Source organism: Rhipicephalus sanguineus, chromosome 9, assembly GCF_013339695.2.
Source record: "Rhipicephalus sanguineus isolate Rsan-2018 chromosome 9, BIME_Rsan_1.4, whole genome shotgun sequence".
Taxonomy (NCBI): Eukaryota; Metazoa; Arthropoda; class Arachnida; order Ixodida; family Ixodidae; genus Rhipicephalus; species Rhipicephalus sanguineus.
Genome location: NC_051184.2, coordinates 24,522,130 through 24,549,783, shown reverse-complemented (window position 1 = coordinate 24,549,783; position 27,654 = coordinate 24,522,130). Strand labels below are relative to the sequence as shown.

The following is a 27,654-nucleotide window of genomic DNA, read 5'->3' as shown; positions in this document are numbered from 1 at the left end:
TATGCCATAGAGTTTCTTACAAAACTCTATGTTCTATGCCGTATATGATGTGTTTAACACCACTTAAGTTTGTTGTGACCGTGCTCTACCGAAACATCGTGTTCACTTGTTGCTGGTGCACGTTTTGCTACGCGCGGGGTGTGTCCCGCTCGAACCATGGAACCGTGCGACGGTTACCCAACTTCATTGCTAAAGCTTCGAAACAGTCAGGAAGAGTTTGAAAATAAATTTTATGCGGCAGAAGAAAGCGATCGGAATGCAATCGTCGCAAGCTACATCGCCGAAGTGTCATCTTCCGACGATCCTTTCATTGTCACTGATCTGGGGATGGGTAAGTGGTTCTGACTAAACGAATATGTCATATGCAGCGTGTGTCGCTCGTCTAAGTAGCTCGGGGATGGCTGATGACTTATATGATTATAATTGTTGGGGTTTAACGTCACAAAACCACAATACGATTATGAGAGACGCAATAGTGGAGGGCTTCGAGAATTTCAAACACCTGGGGTTCTACCTAAATACAAGCACACGGGCCTCTAGCATTTTGCCTCCATCGAAATGCGGCCGTCGCTGCCGGGCTTCGGCCCCGGGACCTTCGGGTCAACCACCATAACCACGAGATCACCGCGGCGGGTAGGCTGATAACGTAATAAATACAGATACACGAGAGCGAATAAGCTGTACATCACGTTGTGCTACATTAGAGTTGTTTCCAAGAGCAATCTTTTGAATTACTTTAGCCGTTTCGGCGAAACTTCTACTTTATTACCATGTCGATTTCGAACATGACCTTGTGTCGATCCACACGCACTCCACATGCAGCGCACATTCTTATACAAAGGCGATAGCCACCCAACTATGAGTAAAAAATACTGAGTATTGAGATATTACGGTAGTTCGTAGAGGCAAGCCATTTCGATTAGCAACGTATGTGTACGTTCTCTTGCGCGAACGTTTCATGGCGATAGTACAAACAGCACAAAGACAGCATTCTAAACAAAAAGTACAACACATACCAGAAACCATGACGTAGCGGTAATACGCAGCCGATTACGGTACCGTTTCAGATTTGGAATGGATCAACACGTCGCGACCTCTGGTGAGCTCCGACCTGCGTGGCCGAGTTGTCGTGCTGGACTTCTTCACCTTCTGTTGCATCAACTGCCAGCATGTACTGCCCACTGTGAAACTCCTCGAGCAAGAGTTCCCCGTCCAGTCTGGACTTCTAGTGGTCGGGGTCCACTCGGCAAAGTTTGACCATGAGAAGCAGTTGGCCAACGTCAGCAAAGCCCTAATGCGACTTGGTATCACTCATCCAGTTGTAAATGACGCTCATAGCTCTATCTGGAAGTGCCTCAGGATCAACTGCTGGCCCACGTTAGTTGTCCTTGGACCATCAGGACAGGCGTTGCTGTTTCTTGTAGGTGAAGGGGCGACTCAGCTTCTGTTACCATTCTGCAGGGTGGCAATGGAACAGTTTCACCCATCCTCTGTTACCTCGTTGCCATTGGCCCCAGGTGCTCTTCCCACAGGGCCGTTGTGCTTTCCGGCCAAAGTGTTTGCCACTGAGACAAGACTTATAATTGCAGACACCGGCCATCATCGCATTGTCATCACGAATCACAGTGGTAAGGTGCTTCAGGTGGTTGGAGGATACGAGCCTGGTTATCAAGACGGTTCCATCACTGGTGCTCTGTTCAGTGAACCCAACGGCGTTCACTGGCGGGATCCTCACTTTATTCTTGTTGCTGACACTGGGAACCATGCCATCCGCGAGGTCGACCTTGAGAATGGCACAGTGAGCACATTGGCTGGGACTGGGAAACAGGGCGAGGACACCGAGGGAGGCCGCTTCGGACAAGAGCAGGAACTCAGCTCACCGTGGGATGTCTGTTTAGTGGACGACGTAATATTCATCGCAATGGCGGGCTTGCACCAGATCTGGGCTTTCTTCTTTCGAGATGCAGTGCTATTTGGAAAACAGTGAGTTGGCTTCTTGCTTTATTTTTGTGACCAGTGGCGTAAATAACGGGTGGGGGGGATCAGACCCCACTCGTGTTCAGGCTGACGGGGACACCCCTTGCAGGTGTCCTCGCCTCAAGATTTATCTTTCAGAAGTCATATTTGAGTTTCTTGACAGTTAAGGAAAGTACACTCTCCGTAAAACCAACTTTTAAATCTGAAGCCCTTCTAATTAGCAGAAACTAAGTGCAAGAGTGAAAGCTGCTTTTCGTTTCAAAAAGCAGTGTACAGCATGAGCTCTATGAAACGCTACGGGCTACTTCTGACATGATGCAAATGTTTAGTGCGTTGAGCTTTAAAATGCAAAGTGAGTAAAGAATACCCGATCATCTATTGTTATTCATTTCAACGATTTGTTGGAAGCCATTCAAAATGAAGTGTAAATGCGATCGCTTGACTGTGATCATGTTATTTATAAAAAATTACCGGCAAACAAAAGTGCTCTACAAGAAAGTTTGCAGGAGTAAATTGTGGGCAGCTACTTCTAACAACTATACACGATGAGGAATGGAGCTGAAGCTAAAGAAAAGCCGTACCTTTACGTGATGTAATAAAGAAATCGTACCATTTTTATTCAATGGTTTAACCTGAATGACATAACTGGAAATACGCTATAGCCTACCTACGATTATGCTTAGAAACTAACTTTGTCACGCAATGTGTGCTTATACTTTTGGCTGCTCAGTGCCGTTTTCCTTGACCCAGTGCCCACGCTCATGCTCTTTTTATTTTTAAATTTTTATTTGAAAGCATAATTTTAATTTTTGTATAATGAAAAATGAAGCATATTTATAAAAGCAATATGGCCACCACTGCAAGATGTGTGTCCCCCCTTGTGATTTTTCTGGATTTATGTCACTGTTTGTGACACTGCATCGGGCTTGTCCTCTCAACCCTTTTTTATATACTTTTGCTTTCTAGGACTTACAGCAAAGGTATGTGTGCATGCATTGCTGGAAGTGGTGCTGAAGGGAACAGAAATAACAGCTACCCTCTCAGAGCAACATTTGCCCAGCCATCGGGACTTTGCTTCCAGCCACCAAGCATACTCTACATTGCGGACAGTGAGAGTTCATCGATAAGATTGCTGTCACTGAAGGATGGTACAGTTAAAAATGTTGTTGGTGGAGGCCTGGATCCTACGGTAAGTTATGGCACAAATTGTATATTCAGCTTTTGACTGAATGCTAGTCTTTGTTATATTGAATGAAATGGCACAAAATCTTTGACAGGACACAAAAAAACATATATAATGCTATGTGAGTAAACAGCGAGTGTGTAAAGAGGAGTGCATATGGTCCAGCAAGAATAATTGACAGAAAAAGTTGAGAAAATAAAAGGACTGGGTGTGCAGACACGGACTCAAGACAACACAAACACTAGCTTTTGTTAGTTGACGTTTGTGTTGTCTTGACACATCTTTTGTGCCCATGCCTGCACGCCCAGTCTTTTAATGTGAATATGTACCAACTAGCTCAGCTCTTCGTTATTCTAAGAGAAAATAAGAGCTTACTTAAGCAAAGCTGTAGATTACCTGCTAAGTCCAAATATCCTATTCATTCCTTGTGCAGCAAAACAAATTGCTTGCTGCAATGCAAATGTCCACAACCCTATCAATGTATTAAGCTCTATTTCTTCCTCATGAAAATAAAGATCAGTCCTGGCACTCGATTCGAAAAAACGTTCACACTTTCGAAAATGAAGTGAGAGGGGCTTTGCTTTCTAGTGCCTCGTTCACGGATTCGCACCGTTCCTCCAGCAATGTTAGCTGAACAGCTTGCTCTATCTTCATGCGAATTTTATCTTTTGCTTTCTCAGGACCTGTTCTGCTTTGGGGATACAGATGGTGTGGCCTTAAATGCAAAGCTTCAGCACCCCCTTGGTGTTGCCTGGAGTAGTGTCAAAGGAAGGCTTTACGTGGCCGACAGCTACAACCACAAGGTTAGAGAAGTGGACGTAGAAAAGCGCCTGTGCAATACCTTTGTTGGAGGTGCAAGTGTCCAAGACTTACCCGGCATGCATTCACAGTCAGCGAGGCTCAGTGAGCCAGGAGGTCTGTGTATCTTTGGAAGCAAGATGTACGTTGCAGATACAAATAACCATTGCGTTAAGGTCGCCGACCTCGACTCTGGTCGTGTTGATGTGCTTGCGATTGTTGCCCCTCAAGCCACTGACTGTGATGGAGTGAGCGAAGAAAGTGTGAGTGAAGGAAAATGTGTGTTCAGTGTAAGACTATCACCTGGTGGTCACCTGTGTCTCAAGTTTGATCCCCCAGTTGGCCTAGCTGTTGGAGCTCCGAACCGATGGAAGGTTGATTCCAGTCAACAAGTATGGACGCAAACTCCTTTGCCGGCGGGAACACTGGAGCCTGCAATGCAAGCCACTGCCGACTTGACACTTCATGAACACTGTGTTGAGCAGGACCTGAACGTTCAAGTAACTCTCCAAGTTTACATTTGCAAGGGTGATATTTGTGCGCCTCGTTCGTGGAGCTTTTGTGTGGCGTTGTCCGTAGACAACGAAGGTCCCAAAAAGCAAGAAGTTTGCTTTTCTAAAGACCTGTATGCATAAAATCATGAGAAGCAAAAGTCTATACTTTGTTCCATACATAGCAGTCAACGCTGTAAATGCTACGCAAGAAGTTCGGTCAGCAACATGTACAACTCCGCACGTCTCATAGCCACGTTTCGTTGTAAGTGCTCGTGTGAGCAGAGCAAGGTTACGCACATCAAGCATGGTCACGCTTCAAATGAAAAACAAAGACAATGAAACGCTGAGAAATATAGAGCAACATATTCACAGCCGTATAACAGAGTTGTTTATCTCTAAGCCACAAAAACTTATAATTTATTACTCCGCATAAAACTGAAAGAAATCACGTAATGGGTGCGAAGCAAGAATGAATTATTTCCTGGTGCGAACACCTCTACTGCAAGAAGTCTCGCTAACCTCCACAGCATTGACTGCTATGTATGGAATGGAATATAGATACCGTGGAAGCAATAAAGAAATGAGTCACTGGAAGGTGTTCCTACAGCCTACACTCTACAGCCTACACAGCTTACAGTCACACTTCATATAAGCTGCAACATGGTGCTTGCAGTCAAAGGGGGCCCAAGCCTGCACAGATACTCCGACAACTGTTAAATTGGCTTACAAAATACAAGTACTTGGAACGGCGTTTAGTTCACCAGTTTTTCTTGTTGGTGCTGCTGTTCTATGTTGGGATCACCTTGACTGTAGGCATCATGTTTCAGTTCTTATTGAGTGTGGTTGTATACTACATTGATTGCGCGCACAAGCTTTAACTGTAATGAGTGACAATTAAAAAACTGAATTGCATTCACGAAGCAAAACTTAGCTCCTATCTTTCACACTTGTGTTCATTTTTCCACGTGGTCTACATTGGCTGCCTGCATTTTCCTTTGAAATTGCCTAGTTACGCCTGCCTTTTGAAATCAGCAGTCAGGTTAATAACACATCATGTGTCATGAATACTGTTGAATACAAGAAAGTATTTTTTCTGTCATGTCAATGTATAATTTTTCAGATACCTTTATTCTGATATCCTCTCATGGAGACAAATATCGCAAAATGTGAGCATAATTTTTACACGTTAGAACGCTAATATGCAAACTACATTTTATGCATTTTCAATTTTTAATGCAACGTGTTGATGTAAAAATAGATAAAACTGCTATTTCTCAGGGCCTTTAAAAGTTGCACTTTCAGCACTTCTCCAATATACATGAAGCTTTTTTGTGAAACTTATGCAGTTTGTAAACATTCGGTTCTATTGTTGCTTATTTTTCACACACAGTTAACAGCCTTCGTGTGCACCTTTTTTTACTACTATTCCATGCATTTATGCCACTTCGGTCAGTGTATATCTTGCTCTGTTATGTTGGTGCGGTTTTGTATCGCGCTGTACCCTGCCACTGTCACTGCCTTGTTCGTAGGATCTGTGTAGCTTTAGAATGAGGCATTCTTTTATGGGCTAGGTTATTGTCATTTGTTACATGGCAGATGTATTAAATATAACTCTCCACATGGCCATAATGTTCACCTGACCATGATTTCATTACGTACCTTTTGTATAATGCAAAAGGCTCCTCCTGAGTGACTGCCCAGCTTACACATGGCGTCATCTAGCACTCCGAAGCTTCATTTTTTTAACCCTGAGCCAAGCGCGAGATTAAAGTGGCCTTGCATTGAAGCTGTGTCTGTGATTGTACCTTTAACCGGATTTTCCTGGTAACAAGATATTGTGATAATAAAGTTGCATTTTACAGTGAAATAATTGTCCCTGTACCAAGTATTCGTCATAAAAGTATGTACGCATGCACTCGAATTGGCACTTGGCAGGCTTGCAAGTGCTCATGCACAAGGGTTCTTACCTCTCTGCCTTGCCTAGCACGTCACTCAGCGCAGACTTGCTCACGGGCAAATAAACTGAATCGAACAGTCGATGCAGAACAAGCATTATAGTGTGATGCCGCCTATCGGCACTGCAAGCCGGTGATAGGAAGAGAATCGATGCCTTCTTCACTGGTTATTGTGTGGTTTTTAAAATTCCAGTTTACATGACTGAAGTAACTGCTCAGTGACGTTGCACGGTGTCGCAAGGTATGAAGCTTTCTGCATTGTCCATGGATAAAATTGCCAAGATCGCACATGTTATATTGCAGTCCATGATGAATTTCACAATACATGTTGGGCCACTCAAAGTTGTAAGCTAACCTTACTACATACTCAGACTGTGTATTTGGTATCTTCACTTTCAGAATACGTACTTGTACACTCACTACATGCCAGTTGTCTCAAGCAGTGTGCACAACCACCTTCAACGTTACTTAATATATATATATATATATATATATATATATATATATATATATATATATATAAATTTTTTTTTTTGAATTTGCAGGCCTGTTGAAGTTCTGTGACCAAACAGTGTAAAACTAGGTGGAAGAAAAAAGATTTGCTGAAAATTGGGTGTTATCAGATAACAGTCTGATCAATTAATTTTCTTTCTGTTCTTGCTGAAGCAACATAAGTGTAGTTCTTCCATGAAATTACTTGCAAAAAAAAAAGAGAGGACATAGAGAAAAAGCCCACAAACACTTTCACACGAATGTCTTCAACAAATATATGGGAAAATTTGATTCGTTCCTCATTATTGCATAACAGCTGTGTGATGCCGTGCTAAACAGCCATCACAGGAATGCAGTTTATGTAAAAATTGCAAGGCTAGATGAATTTACAGTCGTAGTTACCACATCATGGATGCAATGGCTGTTTAGCGGTGAAAAACGTTTAATGTTTGCTTCAGTCATTATCGTTCGTGCATCTAAGGCAGTTTTTAGCTAAGAGCATTTTGCGGTTCGTTCGAGTCAGCATATGAATGAAGCAGGAATAGTCAAGGAAGACCGACGCCAGATATAATTTTGTAGCTGTTGCATTTCATAAAGCCACCTCAAGCGTCATTTGTTATTCACTGTTAAAGGGACACTAAAGAAACGATCTTTCTTGTATTAGTAAATTACTCTTTCACGATATCAAAACACCACGCTTGCTGCAAGATGCTTGGTAACCGAGAAAACAAGCAAGAAGAATATGTGGGTGGAAAGTTCCTGCACCAGTCGTAGTGACGTCATATAATTTGATGGCATCCACTAAGGCCTGTGCAGTTCCGAACCAGTAAAAATGAAGTATATTGTCTTCCGAAGGAGCCAGAAACTTCACATACCAAGTTTCAAGGAATTTCGTTTAGCCAATGTGGCCAAAATGTGAAAAAAAAGACTGAAATCCGTGACGTCACCACCGGAGATTTCAGTAAGAAATTTAAAAGTGATACTTTTGACATTGATTGTCTCATCTATAAAGACACCTATTGTTGCGAAATTAATGACACTTGAACTTTCAGAGTATAATTTATCCCTGTGAACTAATTCATTGTTTCACTTTAGTGTCCCTTCAAGATGCTTGCTTGCAAGTTGTGATGCAAACTCCATTTGGACTCAGTTAAAGATGAGATCCTTGTAGCAGGACAGGAGGTAGACAAGCGTGACTCTGCAGTTTGTTGTAGAGCGAACCAACGTGTGTCTGTCGGCTCGGTCAAAGTTCGACTTAACCAGCTCGAAATACTTTCCGTCGCAGAGAACAAGACAGCGCAAGCGGAGACACTTCACTCGCACCGTGTCTATGGCCTTACTGCTGCGGTCACTGAATCGAAGCGTCTCGCTGTCCCAGCCAATCTCAAGCCTCTCAATTTCAGGACAGTTGTTGGCGATGGCATCAAGCATGGAGTCGATGTGAATCTTCTGGTGAATCTTCTTGCAGCAGCCAGTCGCCATGCCGGCAACGAGAATCCTGGTTGAGAAGAAAGAGCGAGCTTAGACTACCGTTCACAGAATTCGAAAATAGGGATCTTGGCTTGCTGCTAAGGCCATGTTTCGGCTTAGCACCTGCCAACTAAACCTACACCTGAAACCGGCACCGCTTGACAAACACATGCAACGCTGTCGGGTGGCGGAGTTGACAGTTGCGATAACATTAGAGCTGATGTGGCTTGCTAAACATCTCATACATAACCTTAGATTATATGTGCAATCTTTACAGAATACCGCAGTGCTCAAGACGTGAAGAGTTGAAACAATGCCATGAGCAGTTTCGTGTGACATTTTGCACGTCTTCAAAGCATTAGCAGCATTCCTGTGTTGCACTGGTATTCTCACCGAAGGAAATTGATGATAAAAAAGTCGGCATGTTAACGATTACGTCACTACTGACGCTTCAAATCAGTCAGCAGAACGTGTTTGTCGCCGTGTTTGTGTCCTATTTGGTTCAACTTTGTGCTGCAAGATGGCGCCACCAACTCCAATGCTCTCGTGTACGTCACCGGAAAGCCGATATACAATAGCTAGCTATAGTTAGGACAGGGCAGGCTAAATATGTCTGACGTTTGACGTACCTGATCTTTTTGATGATCTGCAGAGTGCTTTGCCAGAACTGCTCGCACAGGTGCGGAATGCCCGACAGAACGAGTCCCTGAAGCATGTGACCCTGCACCTTGAGGAGCTTCAGAAGTGCCTCTTCCGAAATGTTTTCGTTCCTGTCGAGATCCAGAGCAATCAGGTTTTTGATGTTCCCCTTCTCCATCCAGTCCTTCAAGACCTGCAAAGGAATTCAGACGATCAACTCTGGCCGCTATTTCACGCATCCCAATCGAGTCTGAACCTGATCAGTGAAGCCATCCTGTTGGCCAGCGCACAGGTAACGCAAGTTTGGCAGCCGAGACAGCAGGTCGCTGAGACACTCGGTGGGGAGCTCGGTGGCTGTAATATCCAGTTCTTGGATGTTCGTATTTTCCCAGTCGGCTGCCATCACGTGCTCGGCCTTGAGCCCTAGGTTGAAGCACGCAGTAGCACACGATTATTTACTACAATCCGGATCTTGCGATAGGTATACGTCAGGCCATGTCTCGGCGGCAGTTGCAGCCTCGGGAAAAAAAATAGACATAAAATGATAAACAAGACCAGTTGTCAAAATCCACTTATTGTTATGCATACAGTCGCACCAATATATAACAATACCAGTTATAGCAATAAGAAACTGCTGCACCGTCACCTTGAACTTTGAATGGTTTCTATGTTGAAATAACCCGCTCACTACAATTCCCCCATGCCGCATTATCGGTTGTAACAATGAAGTCTGACAGCTGGTTGTCCATGCCAAAATGTAGTAGAACGCGAAACCCGTGAAAAGAAAGAATACGACAAATTCGAGCCACTGCACCTCCACCCATCCGGTCCGTTTTCGTAACTCGCAACGTGCAGATAACCCCTTCAAATTTTTTGGTATGCTTCACCGCACAACATTTTCGCAGTGCGGCAAACTTGACTCTTGAAATCCGCTACGGCCGCAAACATATTGACTCACGAAGGCGCTGGAGATGATCGACACAATATCGGTGGTGGCTTCAGCTAACGCACTTTATAACCTGCAATCTGAACAAAAAGTTAGAAAAATCGGAATTCGAAGAGTTTCAGCGTCAATAGCCCCTTCGGATTCTCGGTATGCTTCACCGCGCAACATTTTGGCAGTGCGGCAACGTTGACTTTTGGAATCCGCTACGGCCGCAAACATTGACTCACGTAAGCGCTGGAGATGATCCGACACAATATCGGTGGTGGCTTCAGCTAATGCACTTTATAACCTGCAATCTGAACAAAAAATTCTAAAAATCTGAATTCGAAGAGTTTCAGCGTACGAAATTTCAGATGTTCCTATACATTGACTATATGGGGCTGGCGGCGGTGCCGCGAAAGCGTACAGATTTTCAAGAATGTCCGAAAAATTGGCAGTTGACTGTACTGTATTGTGTCCTCCTTATTACCGATGTGCGTTGGCGTATCCCATCTGATATTATACTTTTCTTCCAACAGTCTACCATCCCCCTATTCTGCTTTTCTTCATGCGAACCGTTATCGGTTATAATAATGAAACCTTCGGGGCACTTGAATATTGTTATAAGTGGGTTCGACTGTACTAGAAACCCACTGCAACATTCTGGTGAAATTACACTATTGTGTCGCAAGGTTTGAAGATTCCCAAGACATTTCAACGTTTTAAAACAACGTACGTAAAGACTCATGGCAGGTGTTATAAAACATTCAAATGTCTTGGAAACCAAGTTATTTTCTGGCATGTTGCTAAAATTTTACTAGAATACTTCAGTGGGTCCCGAGCAGCAAAAACAGTGAGTGAGTTTTGATGACTAATTTTGTTCGTCAGATAATTTTCTTCCCACCTTTTTCCGAATAAGTTACACGGTAGGCCACCGACAAGAGATGGCGCAGCGTCAGCCTGTCTCGAAATCCTGCACATGTGCTAGTCGCTTTTAATGAAAGCACCCTGAAACAAAACAAATACGCGCTCACCCGTCTGCTGCATCAGTAGAGTCTTGAGCTTTTTACACCTCTGAAAGAGCAACTTCAGCGTGGAACCCGTCACTTTCGCGCAAAAGTTCAGTGACAGGCACTCGAGCTGAATGCAGTTGCTGCTGAAGGCTTCGACGTGGCTGTCGTCCACGAACGCGATGCCGTACATGTTGACACAGCGAAGGTTCGGCACGGCACTCTTAATCTTGTGAATATTGATGACTTCGTAAATTTCCTCCTCTTCCTCTTCGACTTTCTCGTATGTGCCTAGAATAAAGAGAGAGAGAGAAGTACTAGGATGAGCAGATGTTCAGAAACAGCTCATCGTGATCATTGGTGTGTGCCAGGGGCGTAGCCAGAAATTTTTTTCGGGGGGGGGGGGGGGTCAACCATACATTATGTATGTTCGTGCGTGCGTTTGTATGTGTGCGTGTATATATACACAAGAAAAACTGAAAAATTTCGGGGGGGGGGGGTTTAACCCCCCCCAACCCCCCCTGGCTACGCCCCTGGTGTGTGCATAAGGGTGAGGGTGGGGGGCAGGGGGGCGGCCGCCTTCCTAGTCTTCTAAGAAGGGCGCTAAGTCGGCCCTGTAATTTTACAAAGTATGACTTGTACCGTCATTGTTTAAAGTGTAGGTCCGACTGCGTCACCGTTTAAAGTGCATGCAAGTTTATGACAATAATGGCGCCTAAAAGACACCTGATGTTGTGTTCCAATAGCTGATTCCTTCTCACCCTTACCCTCGGAATTCCGGGGACCAATGGAAGGCCGTTGTGAGCAGGATGACATCGCTTCATTTTCATTTTTGCGCCTATTGCGAAGCTTGTTTTCTTTCGGACTCGACCAATTGGGCGGGGGAGGCGCTGCAGTGCAACTGCGCCCCCTCTAATGAAGAACCCTCCGTACGCCTATGATCATGATTGTTCGTCATCAATGCCGGACAGCGAGCGCAGTATAAACCCTTCTCATAATTGTAAAGCTAGATTTCCTGCAATTCACTAGGGCCAACTAATGGCGGCGTTGTCATTTCTGCAAACGACGTGCACAAATGCAGTTTGTTCACGAGCGCTATGACGTCAAAAATGGAGACTGCTCTTTTGACATAACCATACATAATAGACCAAGTCCCAGCATGTACAGAGCTATAAATGTGCCTCACTTCAACGATGCCAGATGCGGCCATTGCGGTTGAGATGCGGCATGCGGTTGAGTGCGCACTTCTGAGAAGCGCACCTGTAAATTCGCCTTTTTCATTTTCCTGTGCTGCCTTCTGCCATTTTGGTAAGGGTCGGGCCAACCGGTACTGCCAGGACGAAAGCCTCCGAGATCAACAGGCGTTTCGCGATTTTTCCGTTAGGGGAAGGGCGCCGTGACATCGTTAGAAGGGCGGATTATGAGAATGAATGGTAGGACTCGTGAAAACAGCTCACATTGTAATTCCTAAGTCTAAATTCATACAGCACAAATAATTTTCCCCATGCTTTCCTGGAGTTCATATGTGGCGGTGTGAAACAAGAGTGGGGCGCCTCGACAGATTTACCTTTCCTCTCGCTCACGACAGAGGCATATAGTGACACAAAACAGATAGCAGATGCCCTGGAAATACACTATAGTTTACAATACGGATGAATTTCGCAGCATATTACAGTGGGCTTGCTTCTGCATTTTTTAGATGCTTTTATACTTCACGAAGTAAGAGGACAATATTGCTTTGTAAGCAAGTATACGATGCAAATCTCTCTCGCTTGATGCAGTTGTTTACGTGTGGGACAGTAAAACATTTGTTACACATTTTCATCGAACATGCCAAACCTCACGTAGTTGCACTGTGATGTTTTGTTATTGTTTGACACTTTACTTCGGAGCTTTACTTGTCCCTCAACGTCAGTAAGTGCTCCCACGTGTCCTTTCATCGTCGCCGTAACTATGTAGCTCCTTCTTACTCTCTCAACAACAACACATTAACCCAATGCAAGACATTTAAATACCTAGGAGTACATATATCTAGTGATCTGTCCTGGGCCCATCATATTCTCCAACTAACTAATTCCTGCAATCGCCTATTAGGTTATCTACGCCGTAACCTATCATCAGCATCCCCTGCAGTCAAACTACTTGCATATAAAACGTTGATTCGATCCAAACTAGAATATGCCTCTGCTATTTATGACAATCACCAAGTTAATATAAACAATTCCCTTGAATCAGTCCAGAACCGCGCTGCCAGGTTCATTCTTTCCGATTATTCCTACAGATCAAGTGTATCCGCCCTAAAATCCCAGCTCTGCCTCCCCTCACTTTCTTCTCGCCGCAAGACTGCTCGTCTAATATTATTTTTTAGGTTTTTCCATTCGCTGCCTCCAGGAAACCAAATCATCATTCCTGCACATCGTTCCTCTCGCCACTCGCACCAAAATGCTGTATATCTACCACGTGCACATACGACCACCCACCAACGTTCATTTTTCCTGCATACTGCCGGAGAATGGAATGCCCTTCCATCCGATATCGCCCTCATCGCCGACATTGCTCAATTCAAAGCTGCCATTGAAGACCATCTTTCAAGACATGAAACCTAACCTGACCCACCAGTTTTTTCGTTCGCCCACCCCTCATGTAATGTCCCATGTGGGACCTTTGAGGTATTATGAATAAATGAATAAAGATCTTCGCAAACTGCCTCTTTAATGGAATGCACGACGGGACGAGCACTACTACAGCGCTCGTCCCGTCGTCTTCTTGTCCCGTGTTCGTTTCCTGCGCTATTTATTCCGCTTGGCGATGACCAACCAACACGCCCCAAACACTTCCGGGATAAACCTGTAAGTGCGCGCGAGCATGTCACTCACCGATGAGGTGGAGCACCTCGAGTCCGTTGATGAAATTGTAGATCTTGCGCATGAAACCCTCCATGAAGATGACCTCGGACAGGCAGATGCACATCACTCTCAGCTTGGTGGGGAACGTGTGCAGGTCGTTGAAGTCGTGCAGCTGCATGGCCGTCGAGAAGTCGAGCAGCATGTGCGTCAAGTTGGGGCACTTGTTGCCCAGCTCATGAAGCACGGTGTGCGTGATGAGCTCGATGGGCAGCTCGATGTAGCGCAGCGAGGCGCCGAAGCGCACCGCGATCAGCGCGAGCAGCTTCTCGATGCTGGAGACGTGCAGGCCGGACACCTCGGGCCGCAGCGACACGTGCGTCCAGAGGCGCGAGTCGGCCGACACGGTGCGCCACTTGCGGCACACGCGGGCCAGCCGGCCCACCTCGCGCTGGGGCAGGTACGAGAAGATCAGGAGCAGCACCTTGTCCGGAAGCTTGTCGATAGTCTGCGATTTTTTTTTCAGATCGGAGAAATCAACGTGGTGGGAGAGCGTCCCACAGCTGAGATTAAGCGTCATTTGGATCGCATGAAACTTGAAGGCTGACGAAGAGAATTCAACTTAAATTGAGGGCCACGCAGTGAGCCACAGGAAGGAAAATGATAGGTGTAACTTTAAGGGAGAATAAGAGAGCAGAGTAGATCAGGAAACAAACCTGCGTTATTAAGGACATCTTAGTCGAAATCATGGAATATAAATGGGCATGGGCAGGGCATGTAGTGCGAAGGCAAGATTAAGAGTAACATACTGGACTTCAAGAGAAAGGCAAGCGTGCGAGGGGGAGGCAGAAAGTTAGGTCGGTAGATGAGATTAAGAAGTTTGCGGAGACAACGTGCCGGCAGCAAGCACCGGGTTGATTGGCAAAACATGGGAGAGGCCTTTGCCCTGCAGTGGGCGTGGTCTGGCTGATGATGATGACTCGCATGGCAACACGTGTCACTTGTGCGTGTTCTCGGCCACGTCACTAGGGCTACCGGCAGCCTGTAGCGTGCCTCCCACCTTTCTTCTTCTTTTTTTTTTTTTTGTTGTTGCAAGCAACAGAACAAAATTGTGCCCTCGTGGCTTGCTCCAGCGCGTAGTTTGTTCTGTAACTAATGGCTAATTATTTTCTTACTGAAATGCCCAATGTTACGAGCTGCACTGCACAACTACAAATTCACACAAATATCACATAGAAAGCGCATATTTGCGCGTTTATCTCAGACAGAGAAAGAAGGCTGTGCACTTCCTTTTCCAAAATGGAAGACTCCATAAAGAACAGTAAGCAGAGAAAATAGTTTTCGCCAGCTGCAATCTCCAGATTAACATTATAAAAATAAATGTGCACCTAAAGGAAATCAATGCGAGCTTCGAAGATGTACACAGATACCTCAATATGGCATTGCACATACAAATACCGGTATAGATATGATCACATACGGGTAAAGACAGCGGGAAGTGGGAAGTGCCAAATGCTTAAAGGGCCTAAAGAGAAGCAAGTCAGACCCCCTCCGTCAGTGACCTCACTGTGGGTTCTGATATGATCACGCAACAGTAGATTTGTATCGTAAATGAGATTTTCCTTTTTGTGGTTGAAATAAGGGCATTCAATAGGCCACACAGATCGCAAGTAATACGAGGTGTAATCTGTAAATGTCGTCAGAGAGTAAGCTAGATTAACGCGAAACTGCGGATATGAAGTATGATACAAGACCTACTATTCCTGTTAACAGTTTTGCGTACCGCAGTAGTACTACGACATAGGATGTCGAACCGCTACGAGCACTCATGCTGTCGTCGTCGGCAAGCGCTTTGCAACGACACGCCCCTAGAGGCCTATGTCGAAGCATTCGCAGGCAGAAACTGCGACAAGGTATTTCAAGTGTACGCACCACAGTGTGCCGGCCGTGGAAAGAACCTCCGTGGCTGGATTCCTTGAGGTTGGCGATAGCGGCCGAGGACACGTCCTGTGTTACGGCCCACATGTTGCGGCAGCCCTGCCTGCCCGCTGCCTGCGGGTCCCGGTGTTTGCGCTCGGGTTCTGTGCCTGCGTGTGCTACGAGGGGCTCGCGAGCCCGCTCGACTAAATTTAGGCCACGTATTTATATTGCCGCCTCGTGGCCTCCTCTCCCAGAGCTCCGCGGCCTGAGCTGAGAGCACCCCTTCGTATCGGTGACTCTTCCCTTTCCGTTTTCCCCTCTCCTAAGCTCTAATCCTGCTACGTTTTTCTTGCCGGAATGCGGTGGTCGCTTGAGACGCTCGCTTGATCGGCCGGCGATGGTCGGAGTCCGCTACAGGCGGTTATTTCGCACTCACTCATTCTCTCTCTCTGAGTTCAACTCACTCACTCACTCACTCACTCACTCACTCACTCACTCACTCACTCACTCACTCACTCACTCACTCACTCACTCACTCACTCACTCACTCACTCACTCACTCACTCACTCACTCACTCACTCACTCACTCACTCACTCACTCACGCGGAATCGTACCAGCTAGCCCAGTCCAACATCCTACCCGTAATTATCGACCCATTTCACTAACATGCATATCCTGCAAACTACTTGAACATATCATAGCTTCACATATCTACGATCACCTTGAATCAAATAACTTTTTTTTCTTTAATCAGCACGGCTTCAGAAAAGGCTACTCATGTGACACTCAGTTATTCGAATTCACGACTGACCTTCACTTTAATATGAACACTAACGATCAAACCGATTGCCTCTTCCTTGATTTCGCCAAGGCATTCGATACTGTCCCTCATTGTCGTTTAATTTCCAAACTATCTGCACTTTGTATCGATTCATTAACCCTGTCTTGGCTACGCAACTTCCTCTCTTCGCGTGAGCAATTTACGGTGGTCAACGACGTCTCATCTAACCTATGCGACGTCACATCCAGTGTTCCTCAAGGCAGTGTAATAGGTCCGTTACTTTTTTTAATATACATTAATGATTTGCCCGCTAACCTTTCATCCTCAGTTAGGTTGTTCGCGGACGATTGCGCCATATACCGCAACATTAAATGTTTTAATGATCATTCCGCACTCCAAAATGACCTTGACCTAACCTTCCGGTGGTGTGAAACTTGGCAGATGTCCCTTAATACCTCTAAATGTAAGTTAGTCTCGTTCACTCGAAAGCGTACTAACTCAGCATTTCACTATACGATTAATAACATCATGGTTTCAGCTACACCATCCTACAAGTATCTCGGCGTTCACCTTTCATCGGATTTATCCTGGACTACGCATATAGCAGCTGTTTCATCGAAAGCCTCTAAATCTCTTGGTTATCTCCGCAGAAACTTGCGCAGCGCTCCATCTAACGTGCGCGCATTATCATATATTACTTATGTTCGCCCACAACTAGAGTATGCAGCATCCACATGGTCACCATATCAAGACTACCTAGTACGTATGTTGGAAGCCGTCCAGAATAGGGCAGCGAGATTCATCTCTGGCAACTACGACTATCATTCAAGCATTACACTAATAAAACAAGACCTTGCATTTCAGTCACTGGAAGAACGCCGCACCATTGCTCTTTTATGTCTGTTTCACAGGTACATTTATAGTGATAAATTTCATTGTTTGCCACTTCATTCTCCTGTGCGCACATCCCGACGCATCCACAACGCACGTAGTTTCATGCGCATTCATGGTCACGCGCAGGCATTTAACTCATCATCACTACCTCGAGCCATTGCACATTGGAACGATCTTCCTGATCACATTGTATCCATCCCTAATCGTGAAACATTCCGTGATAACCTGATTTCATTGTACTCTAGCATTGTATAACGTTGTTCCGTCTTGCTGTTTGTTATCTTTTTCTTTTTTGCTTTTTGTCTGTATTCCTCTTTATTGTTTTGTAAATACTGATGCCCCCCTTACTCAATGCCCTTCAATGGGCCTGTAAGGCATTTTGAATAAATAAATAAATAAAGTCCTCTGAAGAGCAAAAGTCTTGGCACATGACTAGAAAATTTTCTAAACCTGTCTACCGTTCAAAATGCCCAGCGTTATCGTATCATTAAGCAGCGGGGATCGCAAGCTGAGTAGTTTATGCGAGCCTAGGGCCGCGTTTACAAGAAGGCACGAACAGAAGCGCTGCATCCTTTTGTGGAACAAGTAAGTGTCAGCCAGCCCTCAAAAGAAACAAACAAACAAACAAACATACAGGAAGCAAGCAAACGAACGTGATGAAACAACGTGTCAATGCAAAGTTTACAAGAGAAACCAGAACGCATAACGATGAAAAGAAAAATAAATAAAAAGAGTGCGTAAGTATGAACATACGCGGTGTTCAAAGCGGATGTCAAATTTGAATAATTGTCCATTCTGGTCGAACTGCGCAAAGGACGGGACACGAAGGAAAGCAAGACAAACGAGCGCAGTCTTCTTCGTGTCCCGCTTTTCTTGCTTTTCTTCGTGTCCCGTCCTTTGCGCAGTTCGACCAGAATGAACTCGTACCAACTAGCCCAAGTCTCCACGCTGCTTGAATAATTGTATCACAAAATGCGCAAATAAACGACACCAGTACAATATTATGAGAAACCCAATAGAAGAGAAGACTCCTAGAGAATTCAGAAACGTAATAATAATATATTGTGTTTAACGTCCCAGCACCAAGATATGATTATGAGAGACGCCGTAGTGGAGGGCTCCGGAAATTTCGACCACCGGGGGTTCTTTAACGTGCACCTAAATCTAAGTACACGGGCCTCAAACATTTTCGCCTCCATCGAAAATGCAGCCGCCGCTGCCGGGATTCGATCCCGCTACCTTCGGGTCAGCAGTCGAGCACCATAACCACTAGAGCATCGTGGCGGGGCAATTCAGAAACGTAGTAAAAACAACGCGTCAGTGCCTATATTCGCGGCTAAGCTTTTGAGCGCTCTGTTCCTTGCATTTTATATGATTCCCAGCGCCGTATTTGCATGATGGGATGTCACACTTACGTTCCTACGCGCCGTGTCAGTTCACGTATTAGGGAACACAGCTTAAAGGGACACTAAAGGCAAATATTAAGTCGACGTTGATTGTTGAAATGGCAGTCGAGAAACCTCGTAGCGCGGCTTTTGTGCCAAGGAAGTGCTTATTTTGAAATAAAATCACGTTTTTAGTGGTCCGCATCGCGTTAGCGCGCTTCAAATCTCCCGCCTGAAAATACGACTCTCATACGTCACTGCTGCCGTGCCCAACGTTGCCCGCTTTTACTGCGCGGCCGCCGACACTAGTAGCAGCCGAGCGGAAGTAGCGGGACCCACAGTATAGCAACAACGGCGCTGCGGCAAAGACTTGCTCGGATGGGCACATTCAAAGCCGTCACCAAGTTGCGGTTGGTCTCGTAATCCTCAGTACGAAAGTGCAGCGAGCACACACGCAGAGGTTTTGACTGTTTAGCACACTGGCGCAATGGCATCACACTAAGCCACTTCGAGCGTAAGGGTTCATTCCGCGGCACCCAGTGAAAAGACACACCGGTTTCCTTGCTGCAGCACTGGCGCTGTGCACCATTCGGGCATCCGGCAATATCACACGCATGCGGCATTTTGTCGAACTTTCTGTCAGAGCGACTTTCACGAGCGCGCAAAACACGCACGGCAGTACGCGATCCCGAAACTACCACTGAGACGGGCGAGGCACAGTTCGGCGAAAACGGAACCTTTGAACCACGCGTGCCGTTCCCCATGGCAACGCCATGGAGGTTTTGTTTTCCATGAATCAAGCGGAAACGAACAAACAGCATTTTATTACGTCTTTTGATGCTCGGAATGTTCTTTTTTTACTGCTACTAGTTTGATTACTAGTGATTTATTGTAGGCCGACTTCCCTACGTCATCGGGATCACTTCGAAAATGTCCCACTCGTGGCGCTCATCATGTGATACATTTAGCTTAATTTCTCGGTAAGTAGGGCACTGCTGTTGATAATATTGCCGTTTTAGAAGTTGTCATACATTGGGCTTTCACTCTGACATAAATTGTTATTTGCCTTTAGTGTCCCTTTAACTATAGAGCCAACAGAACACCACCTAAAGCTTTTCTCTTTTTTTTTTGTAGCAGAGTGTTTCAGTGCTCCAATGTTTCAAAAGTATTGAAGATAACAATCTTTAATGAAATTCCTTGAGATGTTAGGACTCTGGTTGTAGGCAGTGTAGTCCGCAGATTTATTACGTACCTCAAAGCTTTTCCGCGAGTGCCAGGGTATTTGCACACTCAGCTCGCCGAAAAGTGCTTCGAAGCTGGTTCCTCCACAATAAGAGCGTTACTGTAAGGAAGCCAACTTTCCAGGTCCTTTACGATTTGCGGTCGGTGGCACCGACACAAAAACACGCAGGATCCCTAACTTTATGCATTCGCCAAAGACGGCTCGATGGTGAAAGCTATCCGGTGTGGATATTTTATCATCATCATCATCATCCTCAGAGCTTGAGAGGTCACGTGAGTAGCTGCACACACTGTTGATTATGTGGCTCGTGATGGTGGTGGTGAATTATAGGCTTCGATCTAAACAACTTCAGCATTAACATCAGCCTTACGTCGGCTCACGTTTATACTCCTGTCGACTCACACATACTTCAAAGCACTATAGTGTTCATACGCCAGCTCAATATTTATTGATCAGAGGCGTGAGTTACAGAGGGGCGGGAGAAGGGGGAGGGGGGCAGGTGACGCTTTCCGCAACCACTGCAACCACTGATAACCACTGAAATTTGAAGGGACGAGAATAAAAGGCGCCAAGTAGAGCACCATTATGCGACATATTGGCGTTTAATATCTGGGGTTTAACGTCCCAAAACCACGATATGATTATGAGAGACGCCGTAGTGGAGGGCTCCGGAAATTTCGACCGCCTGGGGTTCTTTTACGTGCACCTAAATCTAAGTACACGGGCCTCTGACATTTTCGCCTCCATCGAAAATGCAGCCGCCGCGGCCGGGATTCGATCCCGCGACCTTCGGGTCAGCAGTCGAGCGCCATAACCACTAGACCACCGTGGCGGGGCGACATATTGGCGTTGACACCGTGATTGAAAAAGCTAATAATGTGCTAACGGACTTATGAGTGGACTCACTCAGACTCAGATCGAGCCGTAAGTCTGAGTGAGTCCGGCTGAGTAATACTTCGACGAGTTTGAGCCCGAGTGAGTCCGGTTGTGAAAAATTTTAGTGAGTCTGAGTCCGAGTGAGCCCTAAGCGCAAGATATATTTCTTGAGTGAGTCTGAGCGAGCTCCGCATTTTTTTGCCCACCTATGATTATAGCTCCGCTTTCAACCACCCGCTTGGTAAGCAGTTCACATGTTGTGACGCCCGGTGCGATTCAACTCTTATTCCACGCAATACAGCATCAGTTAACGCGACTCCTTGCCCAACATGACGACTGCACAGAATCTTTTTCTGAAGCGTTTTCAAGCACTGACGTGGCTCTGTGGTAGAACACCTGACTGCCACGTAATATGCCTGGGTTAGATTCAGCCTCGAACTCCTGGCTCTTACTTGCATACATCGTGATTTTTTTGCTCACACCAAAGCCGCCGACGCTGACCCCGACACCGGAATTTCTGCGACACGGGCTCTTTAGCGCTACCGCATTAGTGGTCAGAAAACACTGTCGATAGATAGTCGAGGCTCCTGAGAACATGCGAGCCAAACGTTATAGCGCGGCACGCGGCCTGGAATTTACTATTAATTCTCAGTCACCTAGAGATCGTTCCCTCTTCTTTCTACAAATGATGACATATACCCAAATGACAACGCCATATACCCAAATTCACGGCCATTGACTGATCTGAGCATCCTGGACTGCACAGTTACTGCGGCCGCCGCGGGAGGCCACCACGCTGGCTGTAAAGGGCGATATGGGATGGGTAAATTTTGAGGCGAGGGAAGCTCAGAGCAAAATAAGGTTCGAAGAGAGGCTGAGGAATATGAAGGAGAGTAGATGGGCAGAGAAGGTGTTCTCTTATTTGTATAGGAAGAGCGTGGGCACACAGTGGACAGTAGATATACGGCTGTAAGCGACATGGCTACAAAGAACGTTAAGCGAAAAGTCAGAGAGGCGGAGAGGATTTACTGGATGACAGCGACGGGGAAAAAAGAACCGTCCCTGAGTAGCTACCGAAAGGGCAAAAACAAAATAAGGAGGGAGGCATTTTGTGATAATTCAGGGGGAAGCGCTTTGCTGTTTGAAGTGAGGTCGGGTTGCCTTGGAACGCGTAGTTATAAAGCGATATTCAGTAAAGAAGAAGAACAATGCACATGCTGCGGGGAGGATAAGGAAACGACGGAGCATGCCCTGATTGAATGTGGAGATGTCCACCCAGGTGAAGCTTAGAATAACAGAGAGCTGAGCTAGTTGGCAAGTATTCATTCTAAAAAGACAGGGCGTGCAAACAAGGACACAAGAAATAAGTGTTTGCACGCCCTGTCTTTTTAGAATGAATACTTACCAACTAGCTCAGCTCTCTGTTATTCTAAGCTTCATTTCTAGTACTATGAGCCCTTTTCCGTGTTCTCCTACTTATCTGAACAATCCTGCCTCTTTGGCTTCTTTAATTGCTATTTGCGGCGTTTGTGGTGTCCTGACTTCTTTCTTGTGTCCGTGTTTGCACGCCCTGTCTTTTTAGAATGAATCCACCCAGGTGTGCGTTTGGACACGAGCCTACATGAAGCCTTGGGTTTTAGGGACAACAACGGAAAGCTGAACACGCCCTTGAGAGAAATAAGTAAGAGAAAGTTAGAGTACTGGTGGCAGAAAACTAGAGAGAAAGGTCAGAAATAAATAGTGGGGAAAATTAGGACATTCTGAAAACTGGGCTGTGAATTTGCATTTTTTTTTCTATATTAAGATCAAGCCTGGTGGAGCTCATGTCACCACCCCGTTATGAAGGCGACGCTCAAAGCATCCATCCATCAATCCACGTGCCCGCGCTCGCGTTCACATTGAAGGTAAGCCGTGCGTTGGAAAAAAAAAAAAGAAAAAGTGTTCACGGTTACGAGGCGCGCGTGACGTCACTCCTTTCCCCCGTGCCATCCCTCCCTGCTTAGCTTACAGTGCGTTCGTCGGGACGAGAGAAGACACCAAGGGATTACAGCGTCTGGTACCACCGCTCGTACTTGACGTATTCTAAGAATTTTTGTGGCAGTCGATTCGGGCGGGAATAAACTCTTTCATGAAGCCATTTGATCGTTACTTGGAAAAGTGTTGCAGGGCCCCTTTAACTGCAGCACGAAAACCACTGTAATTTACAATTATATTTTAACAGTAACTCAATTAGGCCACGTCGACTGTTGTCTAAAATATTTTCCATTTCTACCTTGTTGTTATTTCTCTGTTATTAGAATTCAAATACCACCTCCCTAAAGAGCAAGCAAGAAATCTTGTATAGATGTTACGCTATCCTTCTAATATGTGTATTTTTCTCATTCATTAGCTTAAGGCTGATAGCTACTACGTAAACCATAACTGAGTATAGGATTCTCTCATATATTCATTTACATGTTTGTTCTTTATTAATGGCATTATTGATTAAACACCACCTCGCCTGTAGCCTACCCCCGTAACGAGTGCGTGCCATCAGGAGAGAGGTACAACATCATCATCAGTTATCATCAATGTTTATAGCGCGTTATTTATACACAATATATATCGTTCGTTTGACACATCGCAAGCATAAAGGACAAATAGGATGAAATCAGCGTTATCGCGAGGTTGTGGTCGCAGTAATGACAACGTTGCCGAGTCCCGCGCAGCGGTCTCGGAGGCCACGATAGGACAGGGCATTATGAATGCCTCAGACGCGATGGCGTTGGCGAAACGGTCGGGTCCATTCACTGCATGGCGCACCGAGGCTGCTCGGACTTGCAGGAGAAGGCTTCATCGAATGCCTCCAAGTGTCTCTCCGAGACACGGCAGCTGCTGGACGTCATGCTGCCGTACACTGCGCAGTCCTGACGGAATGACAGAGAAAGAGCAAAGGAAGAAAGTGAAGATGGCTTTCACTGACGTCACTGAAACAGCCACGCTGGAGCACCCACATGACGGGACGCGAACTTTGTGATGTCACGTTAGCGTTATCAGTACATCGCATGCTGGTTCTTTCGCTATTCATGCACAGAGGCCCAGTAAAGTTTCAGCGACGTCACACTGAAGCAGGTTGATCGCCGCGTGATTATACGATTGTACTGCCTCGACGTCATCTAAGCCGCCACGTTGGAGCCATGTTTTGCGCCATGACGTCACGTGCAAGCTATAAATAACACTGTAGATCGCGGCTTTAGGGCTGGTTTTAAACATGTAAGCAGAAGGAACAACAGAGGCCAGACATTTTTTTTCGAGGTGGGGCGCGTCAACCACCCTTTATGTATGTTCGTGTGTGTGTGTGTATTGTGAAATCGCTGAGTGGAGCAGAACGCAGCACAGAAAGAAACGCTGTGGACAGGATAGACATTTACAATAGAAGTTTATTGGGCGCGCATACGTCGCCACAAACGAACCTCACACGTAAACGCACTGATAAGTTTCTGATATACTAAAGCCTTGTCAGACAGTGTGTTTTATTTCGTTCAACGAATCCGCCTTTTTCATTTTCCTGTGCTGCCCTCTATCATTTTGGTAGGGTTTTGGTAGGGAGCGGGACAGCCGGTATTGCCGGAAAGAAAGCCCCCGAGATGAAGGGGCGTTACGAGACCTTGCCGCTGGTGAAAGGGCGCATGCGCCCTGGCATTGTGAAAGAGGCCCATTCACAATGATGCACAAACTAGCCCAACAGACAACGCTTCTGTGTTTGTATGCGAAATTAGAAAATTGCAGGGGGAAAGGGTTTGAATCTCCCGCCCCCGCTACGCCAGTGGTGCGTAAGCATTATGAACAATTACGTCACCTAACCAACAAATAGCAACACTTGCGGACATTAGCCATTACTTAGCCAACACCAGCCGACGAAAGCCAGCCCTAATCGGAATCCAGGGTTCCGAACGAACAACACCATCACCCCCTTGTTTAGCTTTGTGTCCAAAAGGATGGTACAGACAGGTACGTGACAAGGCACGACATGGCAATACAATATGTTCACGTCGCAAGGCCCTACATTACTTGGATCGTCAAAACTAAATTTCAGCGTTAATAATTGCGTACAGTACTTCTCAAAAATGTAGGCTGTCCGTAAGTGGTCCTTATAGTCTTGGCTGTTGCATCTAACCGTGCTTACCTTGAGACAGCCCACGGCCAGCAGCAGCCTGGGAGATGGGTTTAGGACGCCCAGCATGGGCAAGCGCTTGTTCGGCTCGTTCGCAGCCTCAAATGTCGACAGGACACACGAATACGCAAGCAGGTTTTCCGCGAAGTCCGTTGCGTTCGAGACGTCAGCGGAAGCGCACGAAAGCACGCCCGGCGCGTTCGGTCGCATGAACCTGCGTGAACCGAAAGTTTCGATGCGACAGCGGATTGCGGGAATAGGACGTAAAGACAAACACTTGAGCTGGGGCGGTGGAATTCGTGCTGTTTGTAAGACATGCTCAAATTCTTAAGAAAACGACGCCTTTACTTGACATCAGCCGTTCCGCATCCATGTTTCCTCGTCACCAACGTATAGTGTCTACGTGACGGATAACTGTTCAGGCAACTGATTTCTTTATGCAAGTTAATCGAAGGTTGGCTCACGCATGCGCACTATTACCGATATGCCGGACCTCAAGCATTATAGACGCGTTTCGTCGTTCCTGTGCCAGCATAAAACTGCGCATTCATCGAATTTTGGCGTGCATTTACACTCTCGACAATGCAAAGTGTGGGGTCGAAAAATGAGCCGCGCTCATGGAACACACGGACACAGTACATGCCGTCGAGCAAAAGCACGTGTACATCTATGAACTGCTTCTCGCCCGCCGAATCTTACAGATAACTAGTAACGTGCCAAATAGCCAAATACAATGCCAATAAGACACACAAAACATAACACATACAATTTACCGCTAATGCGGTCTGGCAGACATCCGACTCACCACGAGGGCCCGTGGGAACGAGCCGCGGTATCGACCCCACGGACCCACCGCGAGATACGTCCGTCCACGAACGCTGCCAAACCCCAAAGAGAGCATAAGCGCCAGTCCTGTTCTATGTGTTTCGTCTTCGTCGTTCGCGCTTTTCAAGTTTTCTCGAATGATGGACCAACTCGGCCAAACCAAGGTATTGTTAGAGCACGAGCTCTTTCGCAAGAGTTCGGATAACCTCGCTTCCCGCCAAGCGGCGCTGCTGGTGCCACCGTGCCATCTCTCGCGGCGGCAACTAACCACGCTTTCTACGACGCGCGGGCGCCATGAGGCCAAAACGACCTTACAGGGGGTGATAGCACCCCCACAAAAGGTAGGTTAGATGGTAAGCCTCCGGCTAGGGACCTCTTATGATCCATTTTTGTCCGGTTAACTAGGCGGCCCGTCTGCCCTGCATGCGTAGAAGCGGCCGCAACTAAAAAGAGAGGAAAAAGGAAAGAAAGAGAAAGATAGACCTTCGAATTATGCTCCTGGCGACCATGTGCCCCAGCCCGCCGTAGTCGACCGCCGCAGGACCGTCGGAAGAAAACAGCCGACTGGTCAAGATGAGCGCAGGAATTACCACGTGACCTTCGGGAGAGACGGACACGTCCGCCTGGCGCTCGTCGACGTGGACGTCCTTTGGCGAGACCTGACGGCTTCGCTCTTCAGCCGCGCGTACCCAGTCGGCGAAGAAGGAACTTCCGTTTCCGGAGGGAATGGACTCGTAGCGCGCGTCTAGCGTCTGCACGGTGCTCGCAGAGGGCGGAAGTCCAATCACGGGCTGGACGTCGAACTCGCGGACCCAGCGGGTCGCCTTCGTCGTGAGGCAGCGGGCGACGCTTCTGATGAGGCGCGAGATCCTATCCTGGACCTCCGGTGCGACGAGTCGAAAGTACTCGATGGCGGCAGCCGGGGGTCCCAGTACTAGGAGGACGCGCTTGCAACACCTTGCGAAGAAGGCGTACGCATCGGAGTGATGCGCCATGTACGGGTCGACGTGCGCCGCGCATTCTTCCAGGACCTGCCAGCTCGTCCATTGGTAGATGTCGGTGGTGGTCACCAGCGTCCAGACAGACTCCAGTGCGCCGGGAACTACGACATCCAACTCTACGTACGAGTCCCCCTTGTAAGGGGTCTTCTCTTCCACGGCAGCCGCGAAGGCGCCGTCGCTCACTCCGCCGAAGGAGACGTCCCGGACCTTGACGAAGTGGGGAGCGCTTGAGCCGTGCCGGTGGCGGGTCGCGGCTGCGACTGCTAGCGTCATGGTGTTGTGCAACGCGAGCCCTTGGTTGGCGAGCTCTGTGTTAGCGGGATCGATCGCGTGCAGCAAGTCCTGTGGAGACGCGGGAAGTGAACGAAGTCTGTCTAAATACATCGCGTATAACAAGAACGTTAAAGAAGCGTAGAAGCGTGACGAGAAAAACCACATAATCCCAGAAACTGACAGAAATGTATACCATAGTACCACACCATATAAGTCTCGTATAGCACGTTAGAAGTCGCCGAAAATGTTCGCTCACCTGCGTGCGCGGTGTCACGACCATAGGCGTGCGCAGGGTTCTCTCCGTTAGGGGCGCAAAGTTTCCCTCCTCCCCCACCTCTCCGTTTCCGTTGGTCGAGTCCGAAAAAGAACGAAAGAAATAACGAAAACCGCGAAATGCTACACAAAGAGGGATGGCTTGCGCTTATAAAACGTTGTTAAAAACTCTGCCATGTGGCAATGCGGCAAACGAAGCATTACTAGTAAAGGTTAGTAAAGGTTATAAAGGTTTATGATCA

General features: G+C 46.7%; 2 protein-coding genes across 2 annotated transcripts; one reads left to right on the top strand and one right to left on the bottom strand.

The window, feature by feature from the left end:
* Window positions 1-89: 89 nt before the first annotated feature.
* On the top strand, window positions 90-6,816 carry LOC119404762 (NHL repeat-containing protein 2). Its single transcript, XM_037671424.2, has 4 exons — window positions 90-331; window positions 1,068-1,983; window positions 2,944-3,166; window positions 3,841-6,816. The coding sequence occupies exons 1-4, from the start codon at window positions 157-159 to the stop codon at window positions 4,591-4,593; spliced, it is 2,067 nt and encodes a 688-aa protein (XP_037527352.1). The 5' UTR covers window positions 90-156; the 3' UTR covers window positions 4,594-6,816.
* A 1,184-nt stretch (window positions 6,817-8,000) lies between these two features.
* LOC119404763 (F-box/LRR-repeat protein 12) lies at window positions 8,001-15,883 on the bottom strand. Its single transcript, XM_037671425.2, has 6 exons — window positions 15,719-15,883; window positions 13,820-14,294; window positions 10,968-11,234; window positions 9,265-9,431; window positions 8,999-9,201; window positions 8,001-8,397 (listed from the first exon to the last, which is right to left on the bottom strand). The coding sequence occupies exons 1-6, from the start codon at window positions 15,809-15,811 to the stop codon at window positions 8,046-8,048; spliced, it is 1,557 nt and encodes a 518-aa protein (XP_037527353.1). The 5' UTR covers window positions 15,812-15,883; the 3' UTR covers window positions 8,001-8,045.
* Window positions 15,884-27,654: the final 11,771 nt, after the last annotated feature.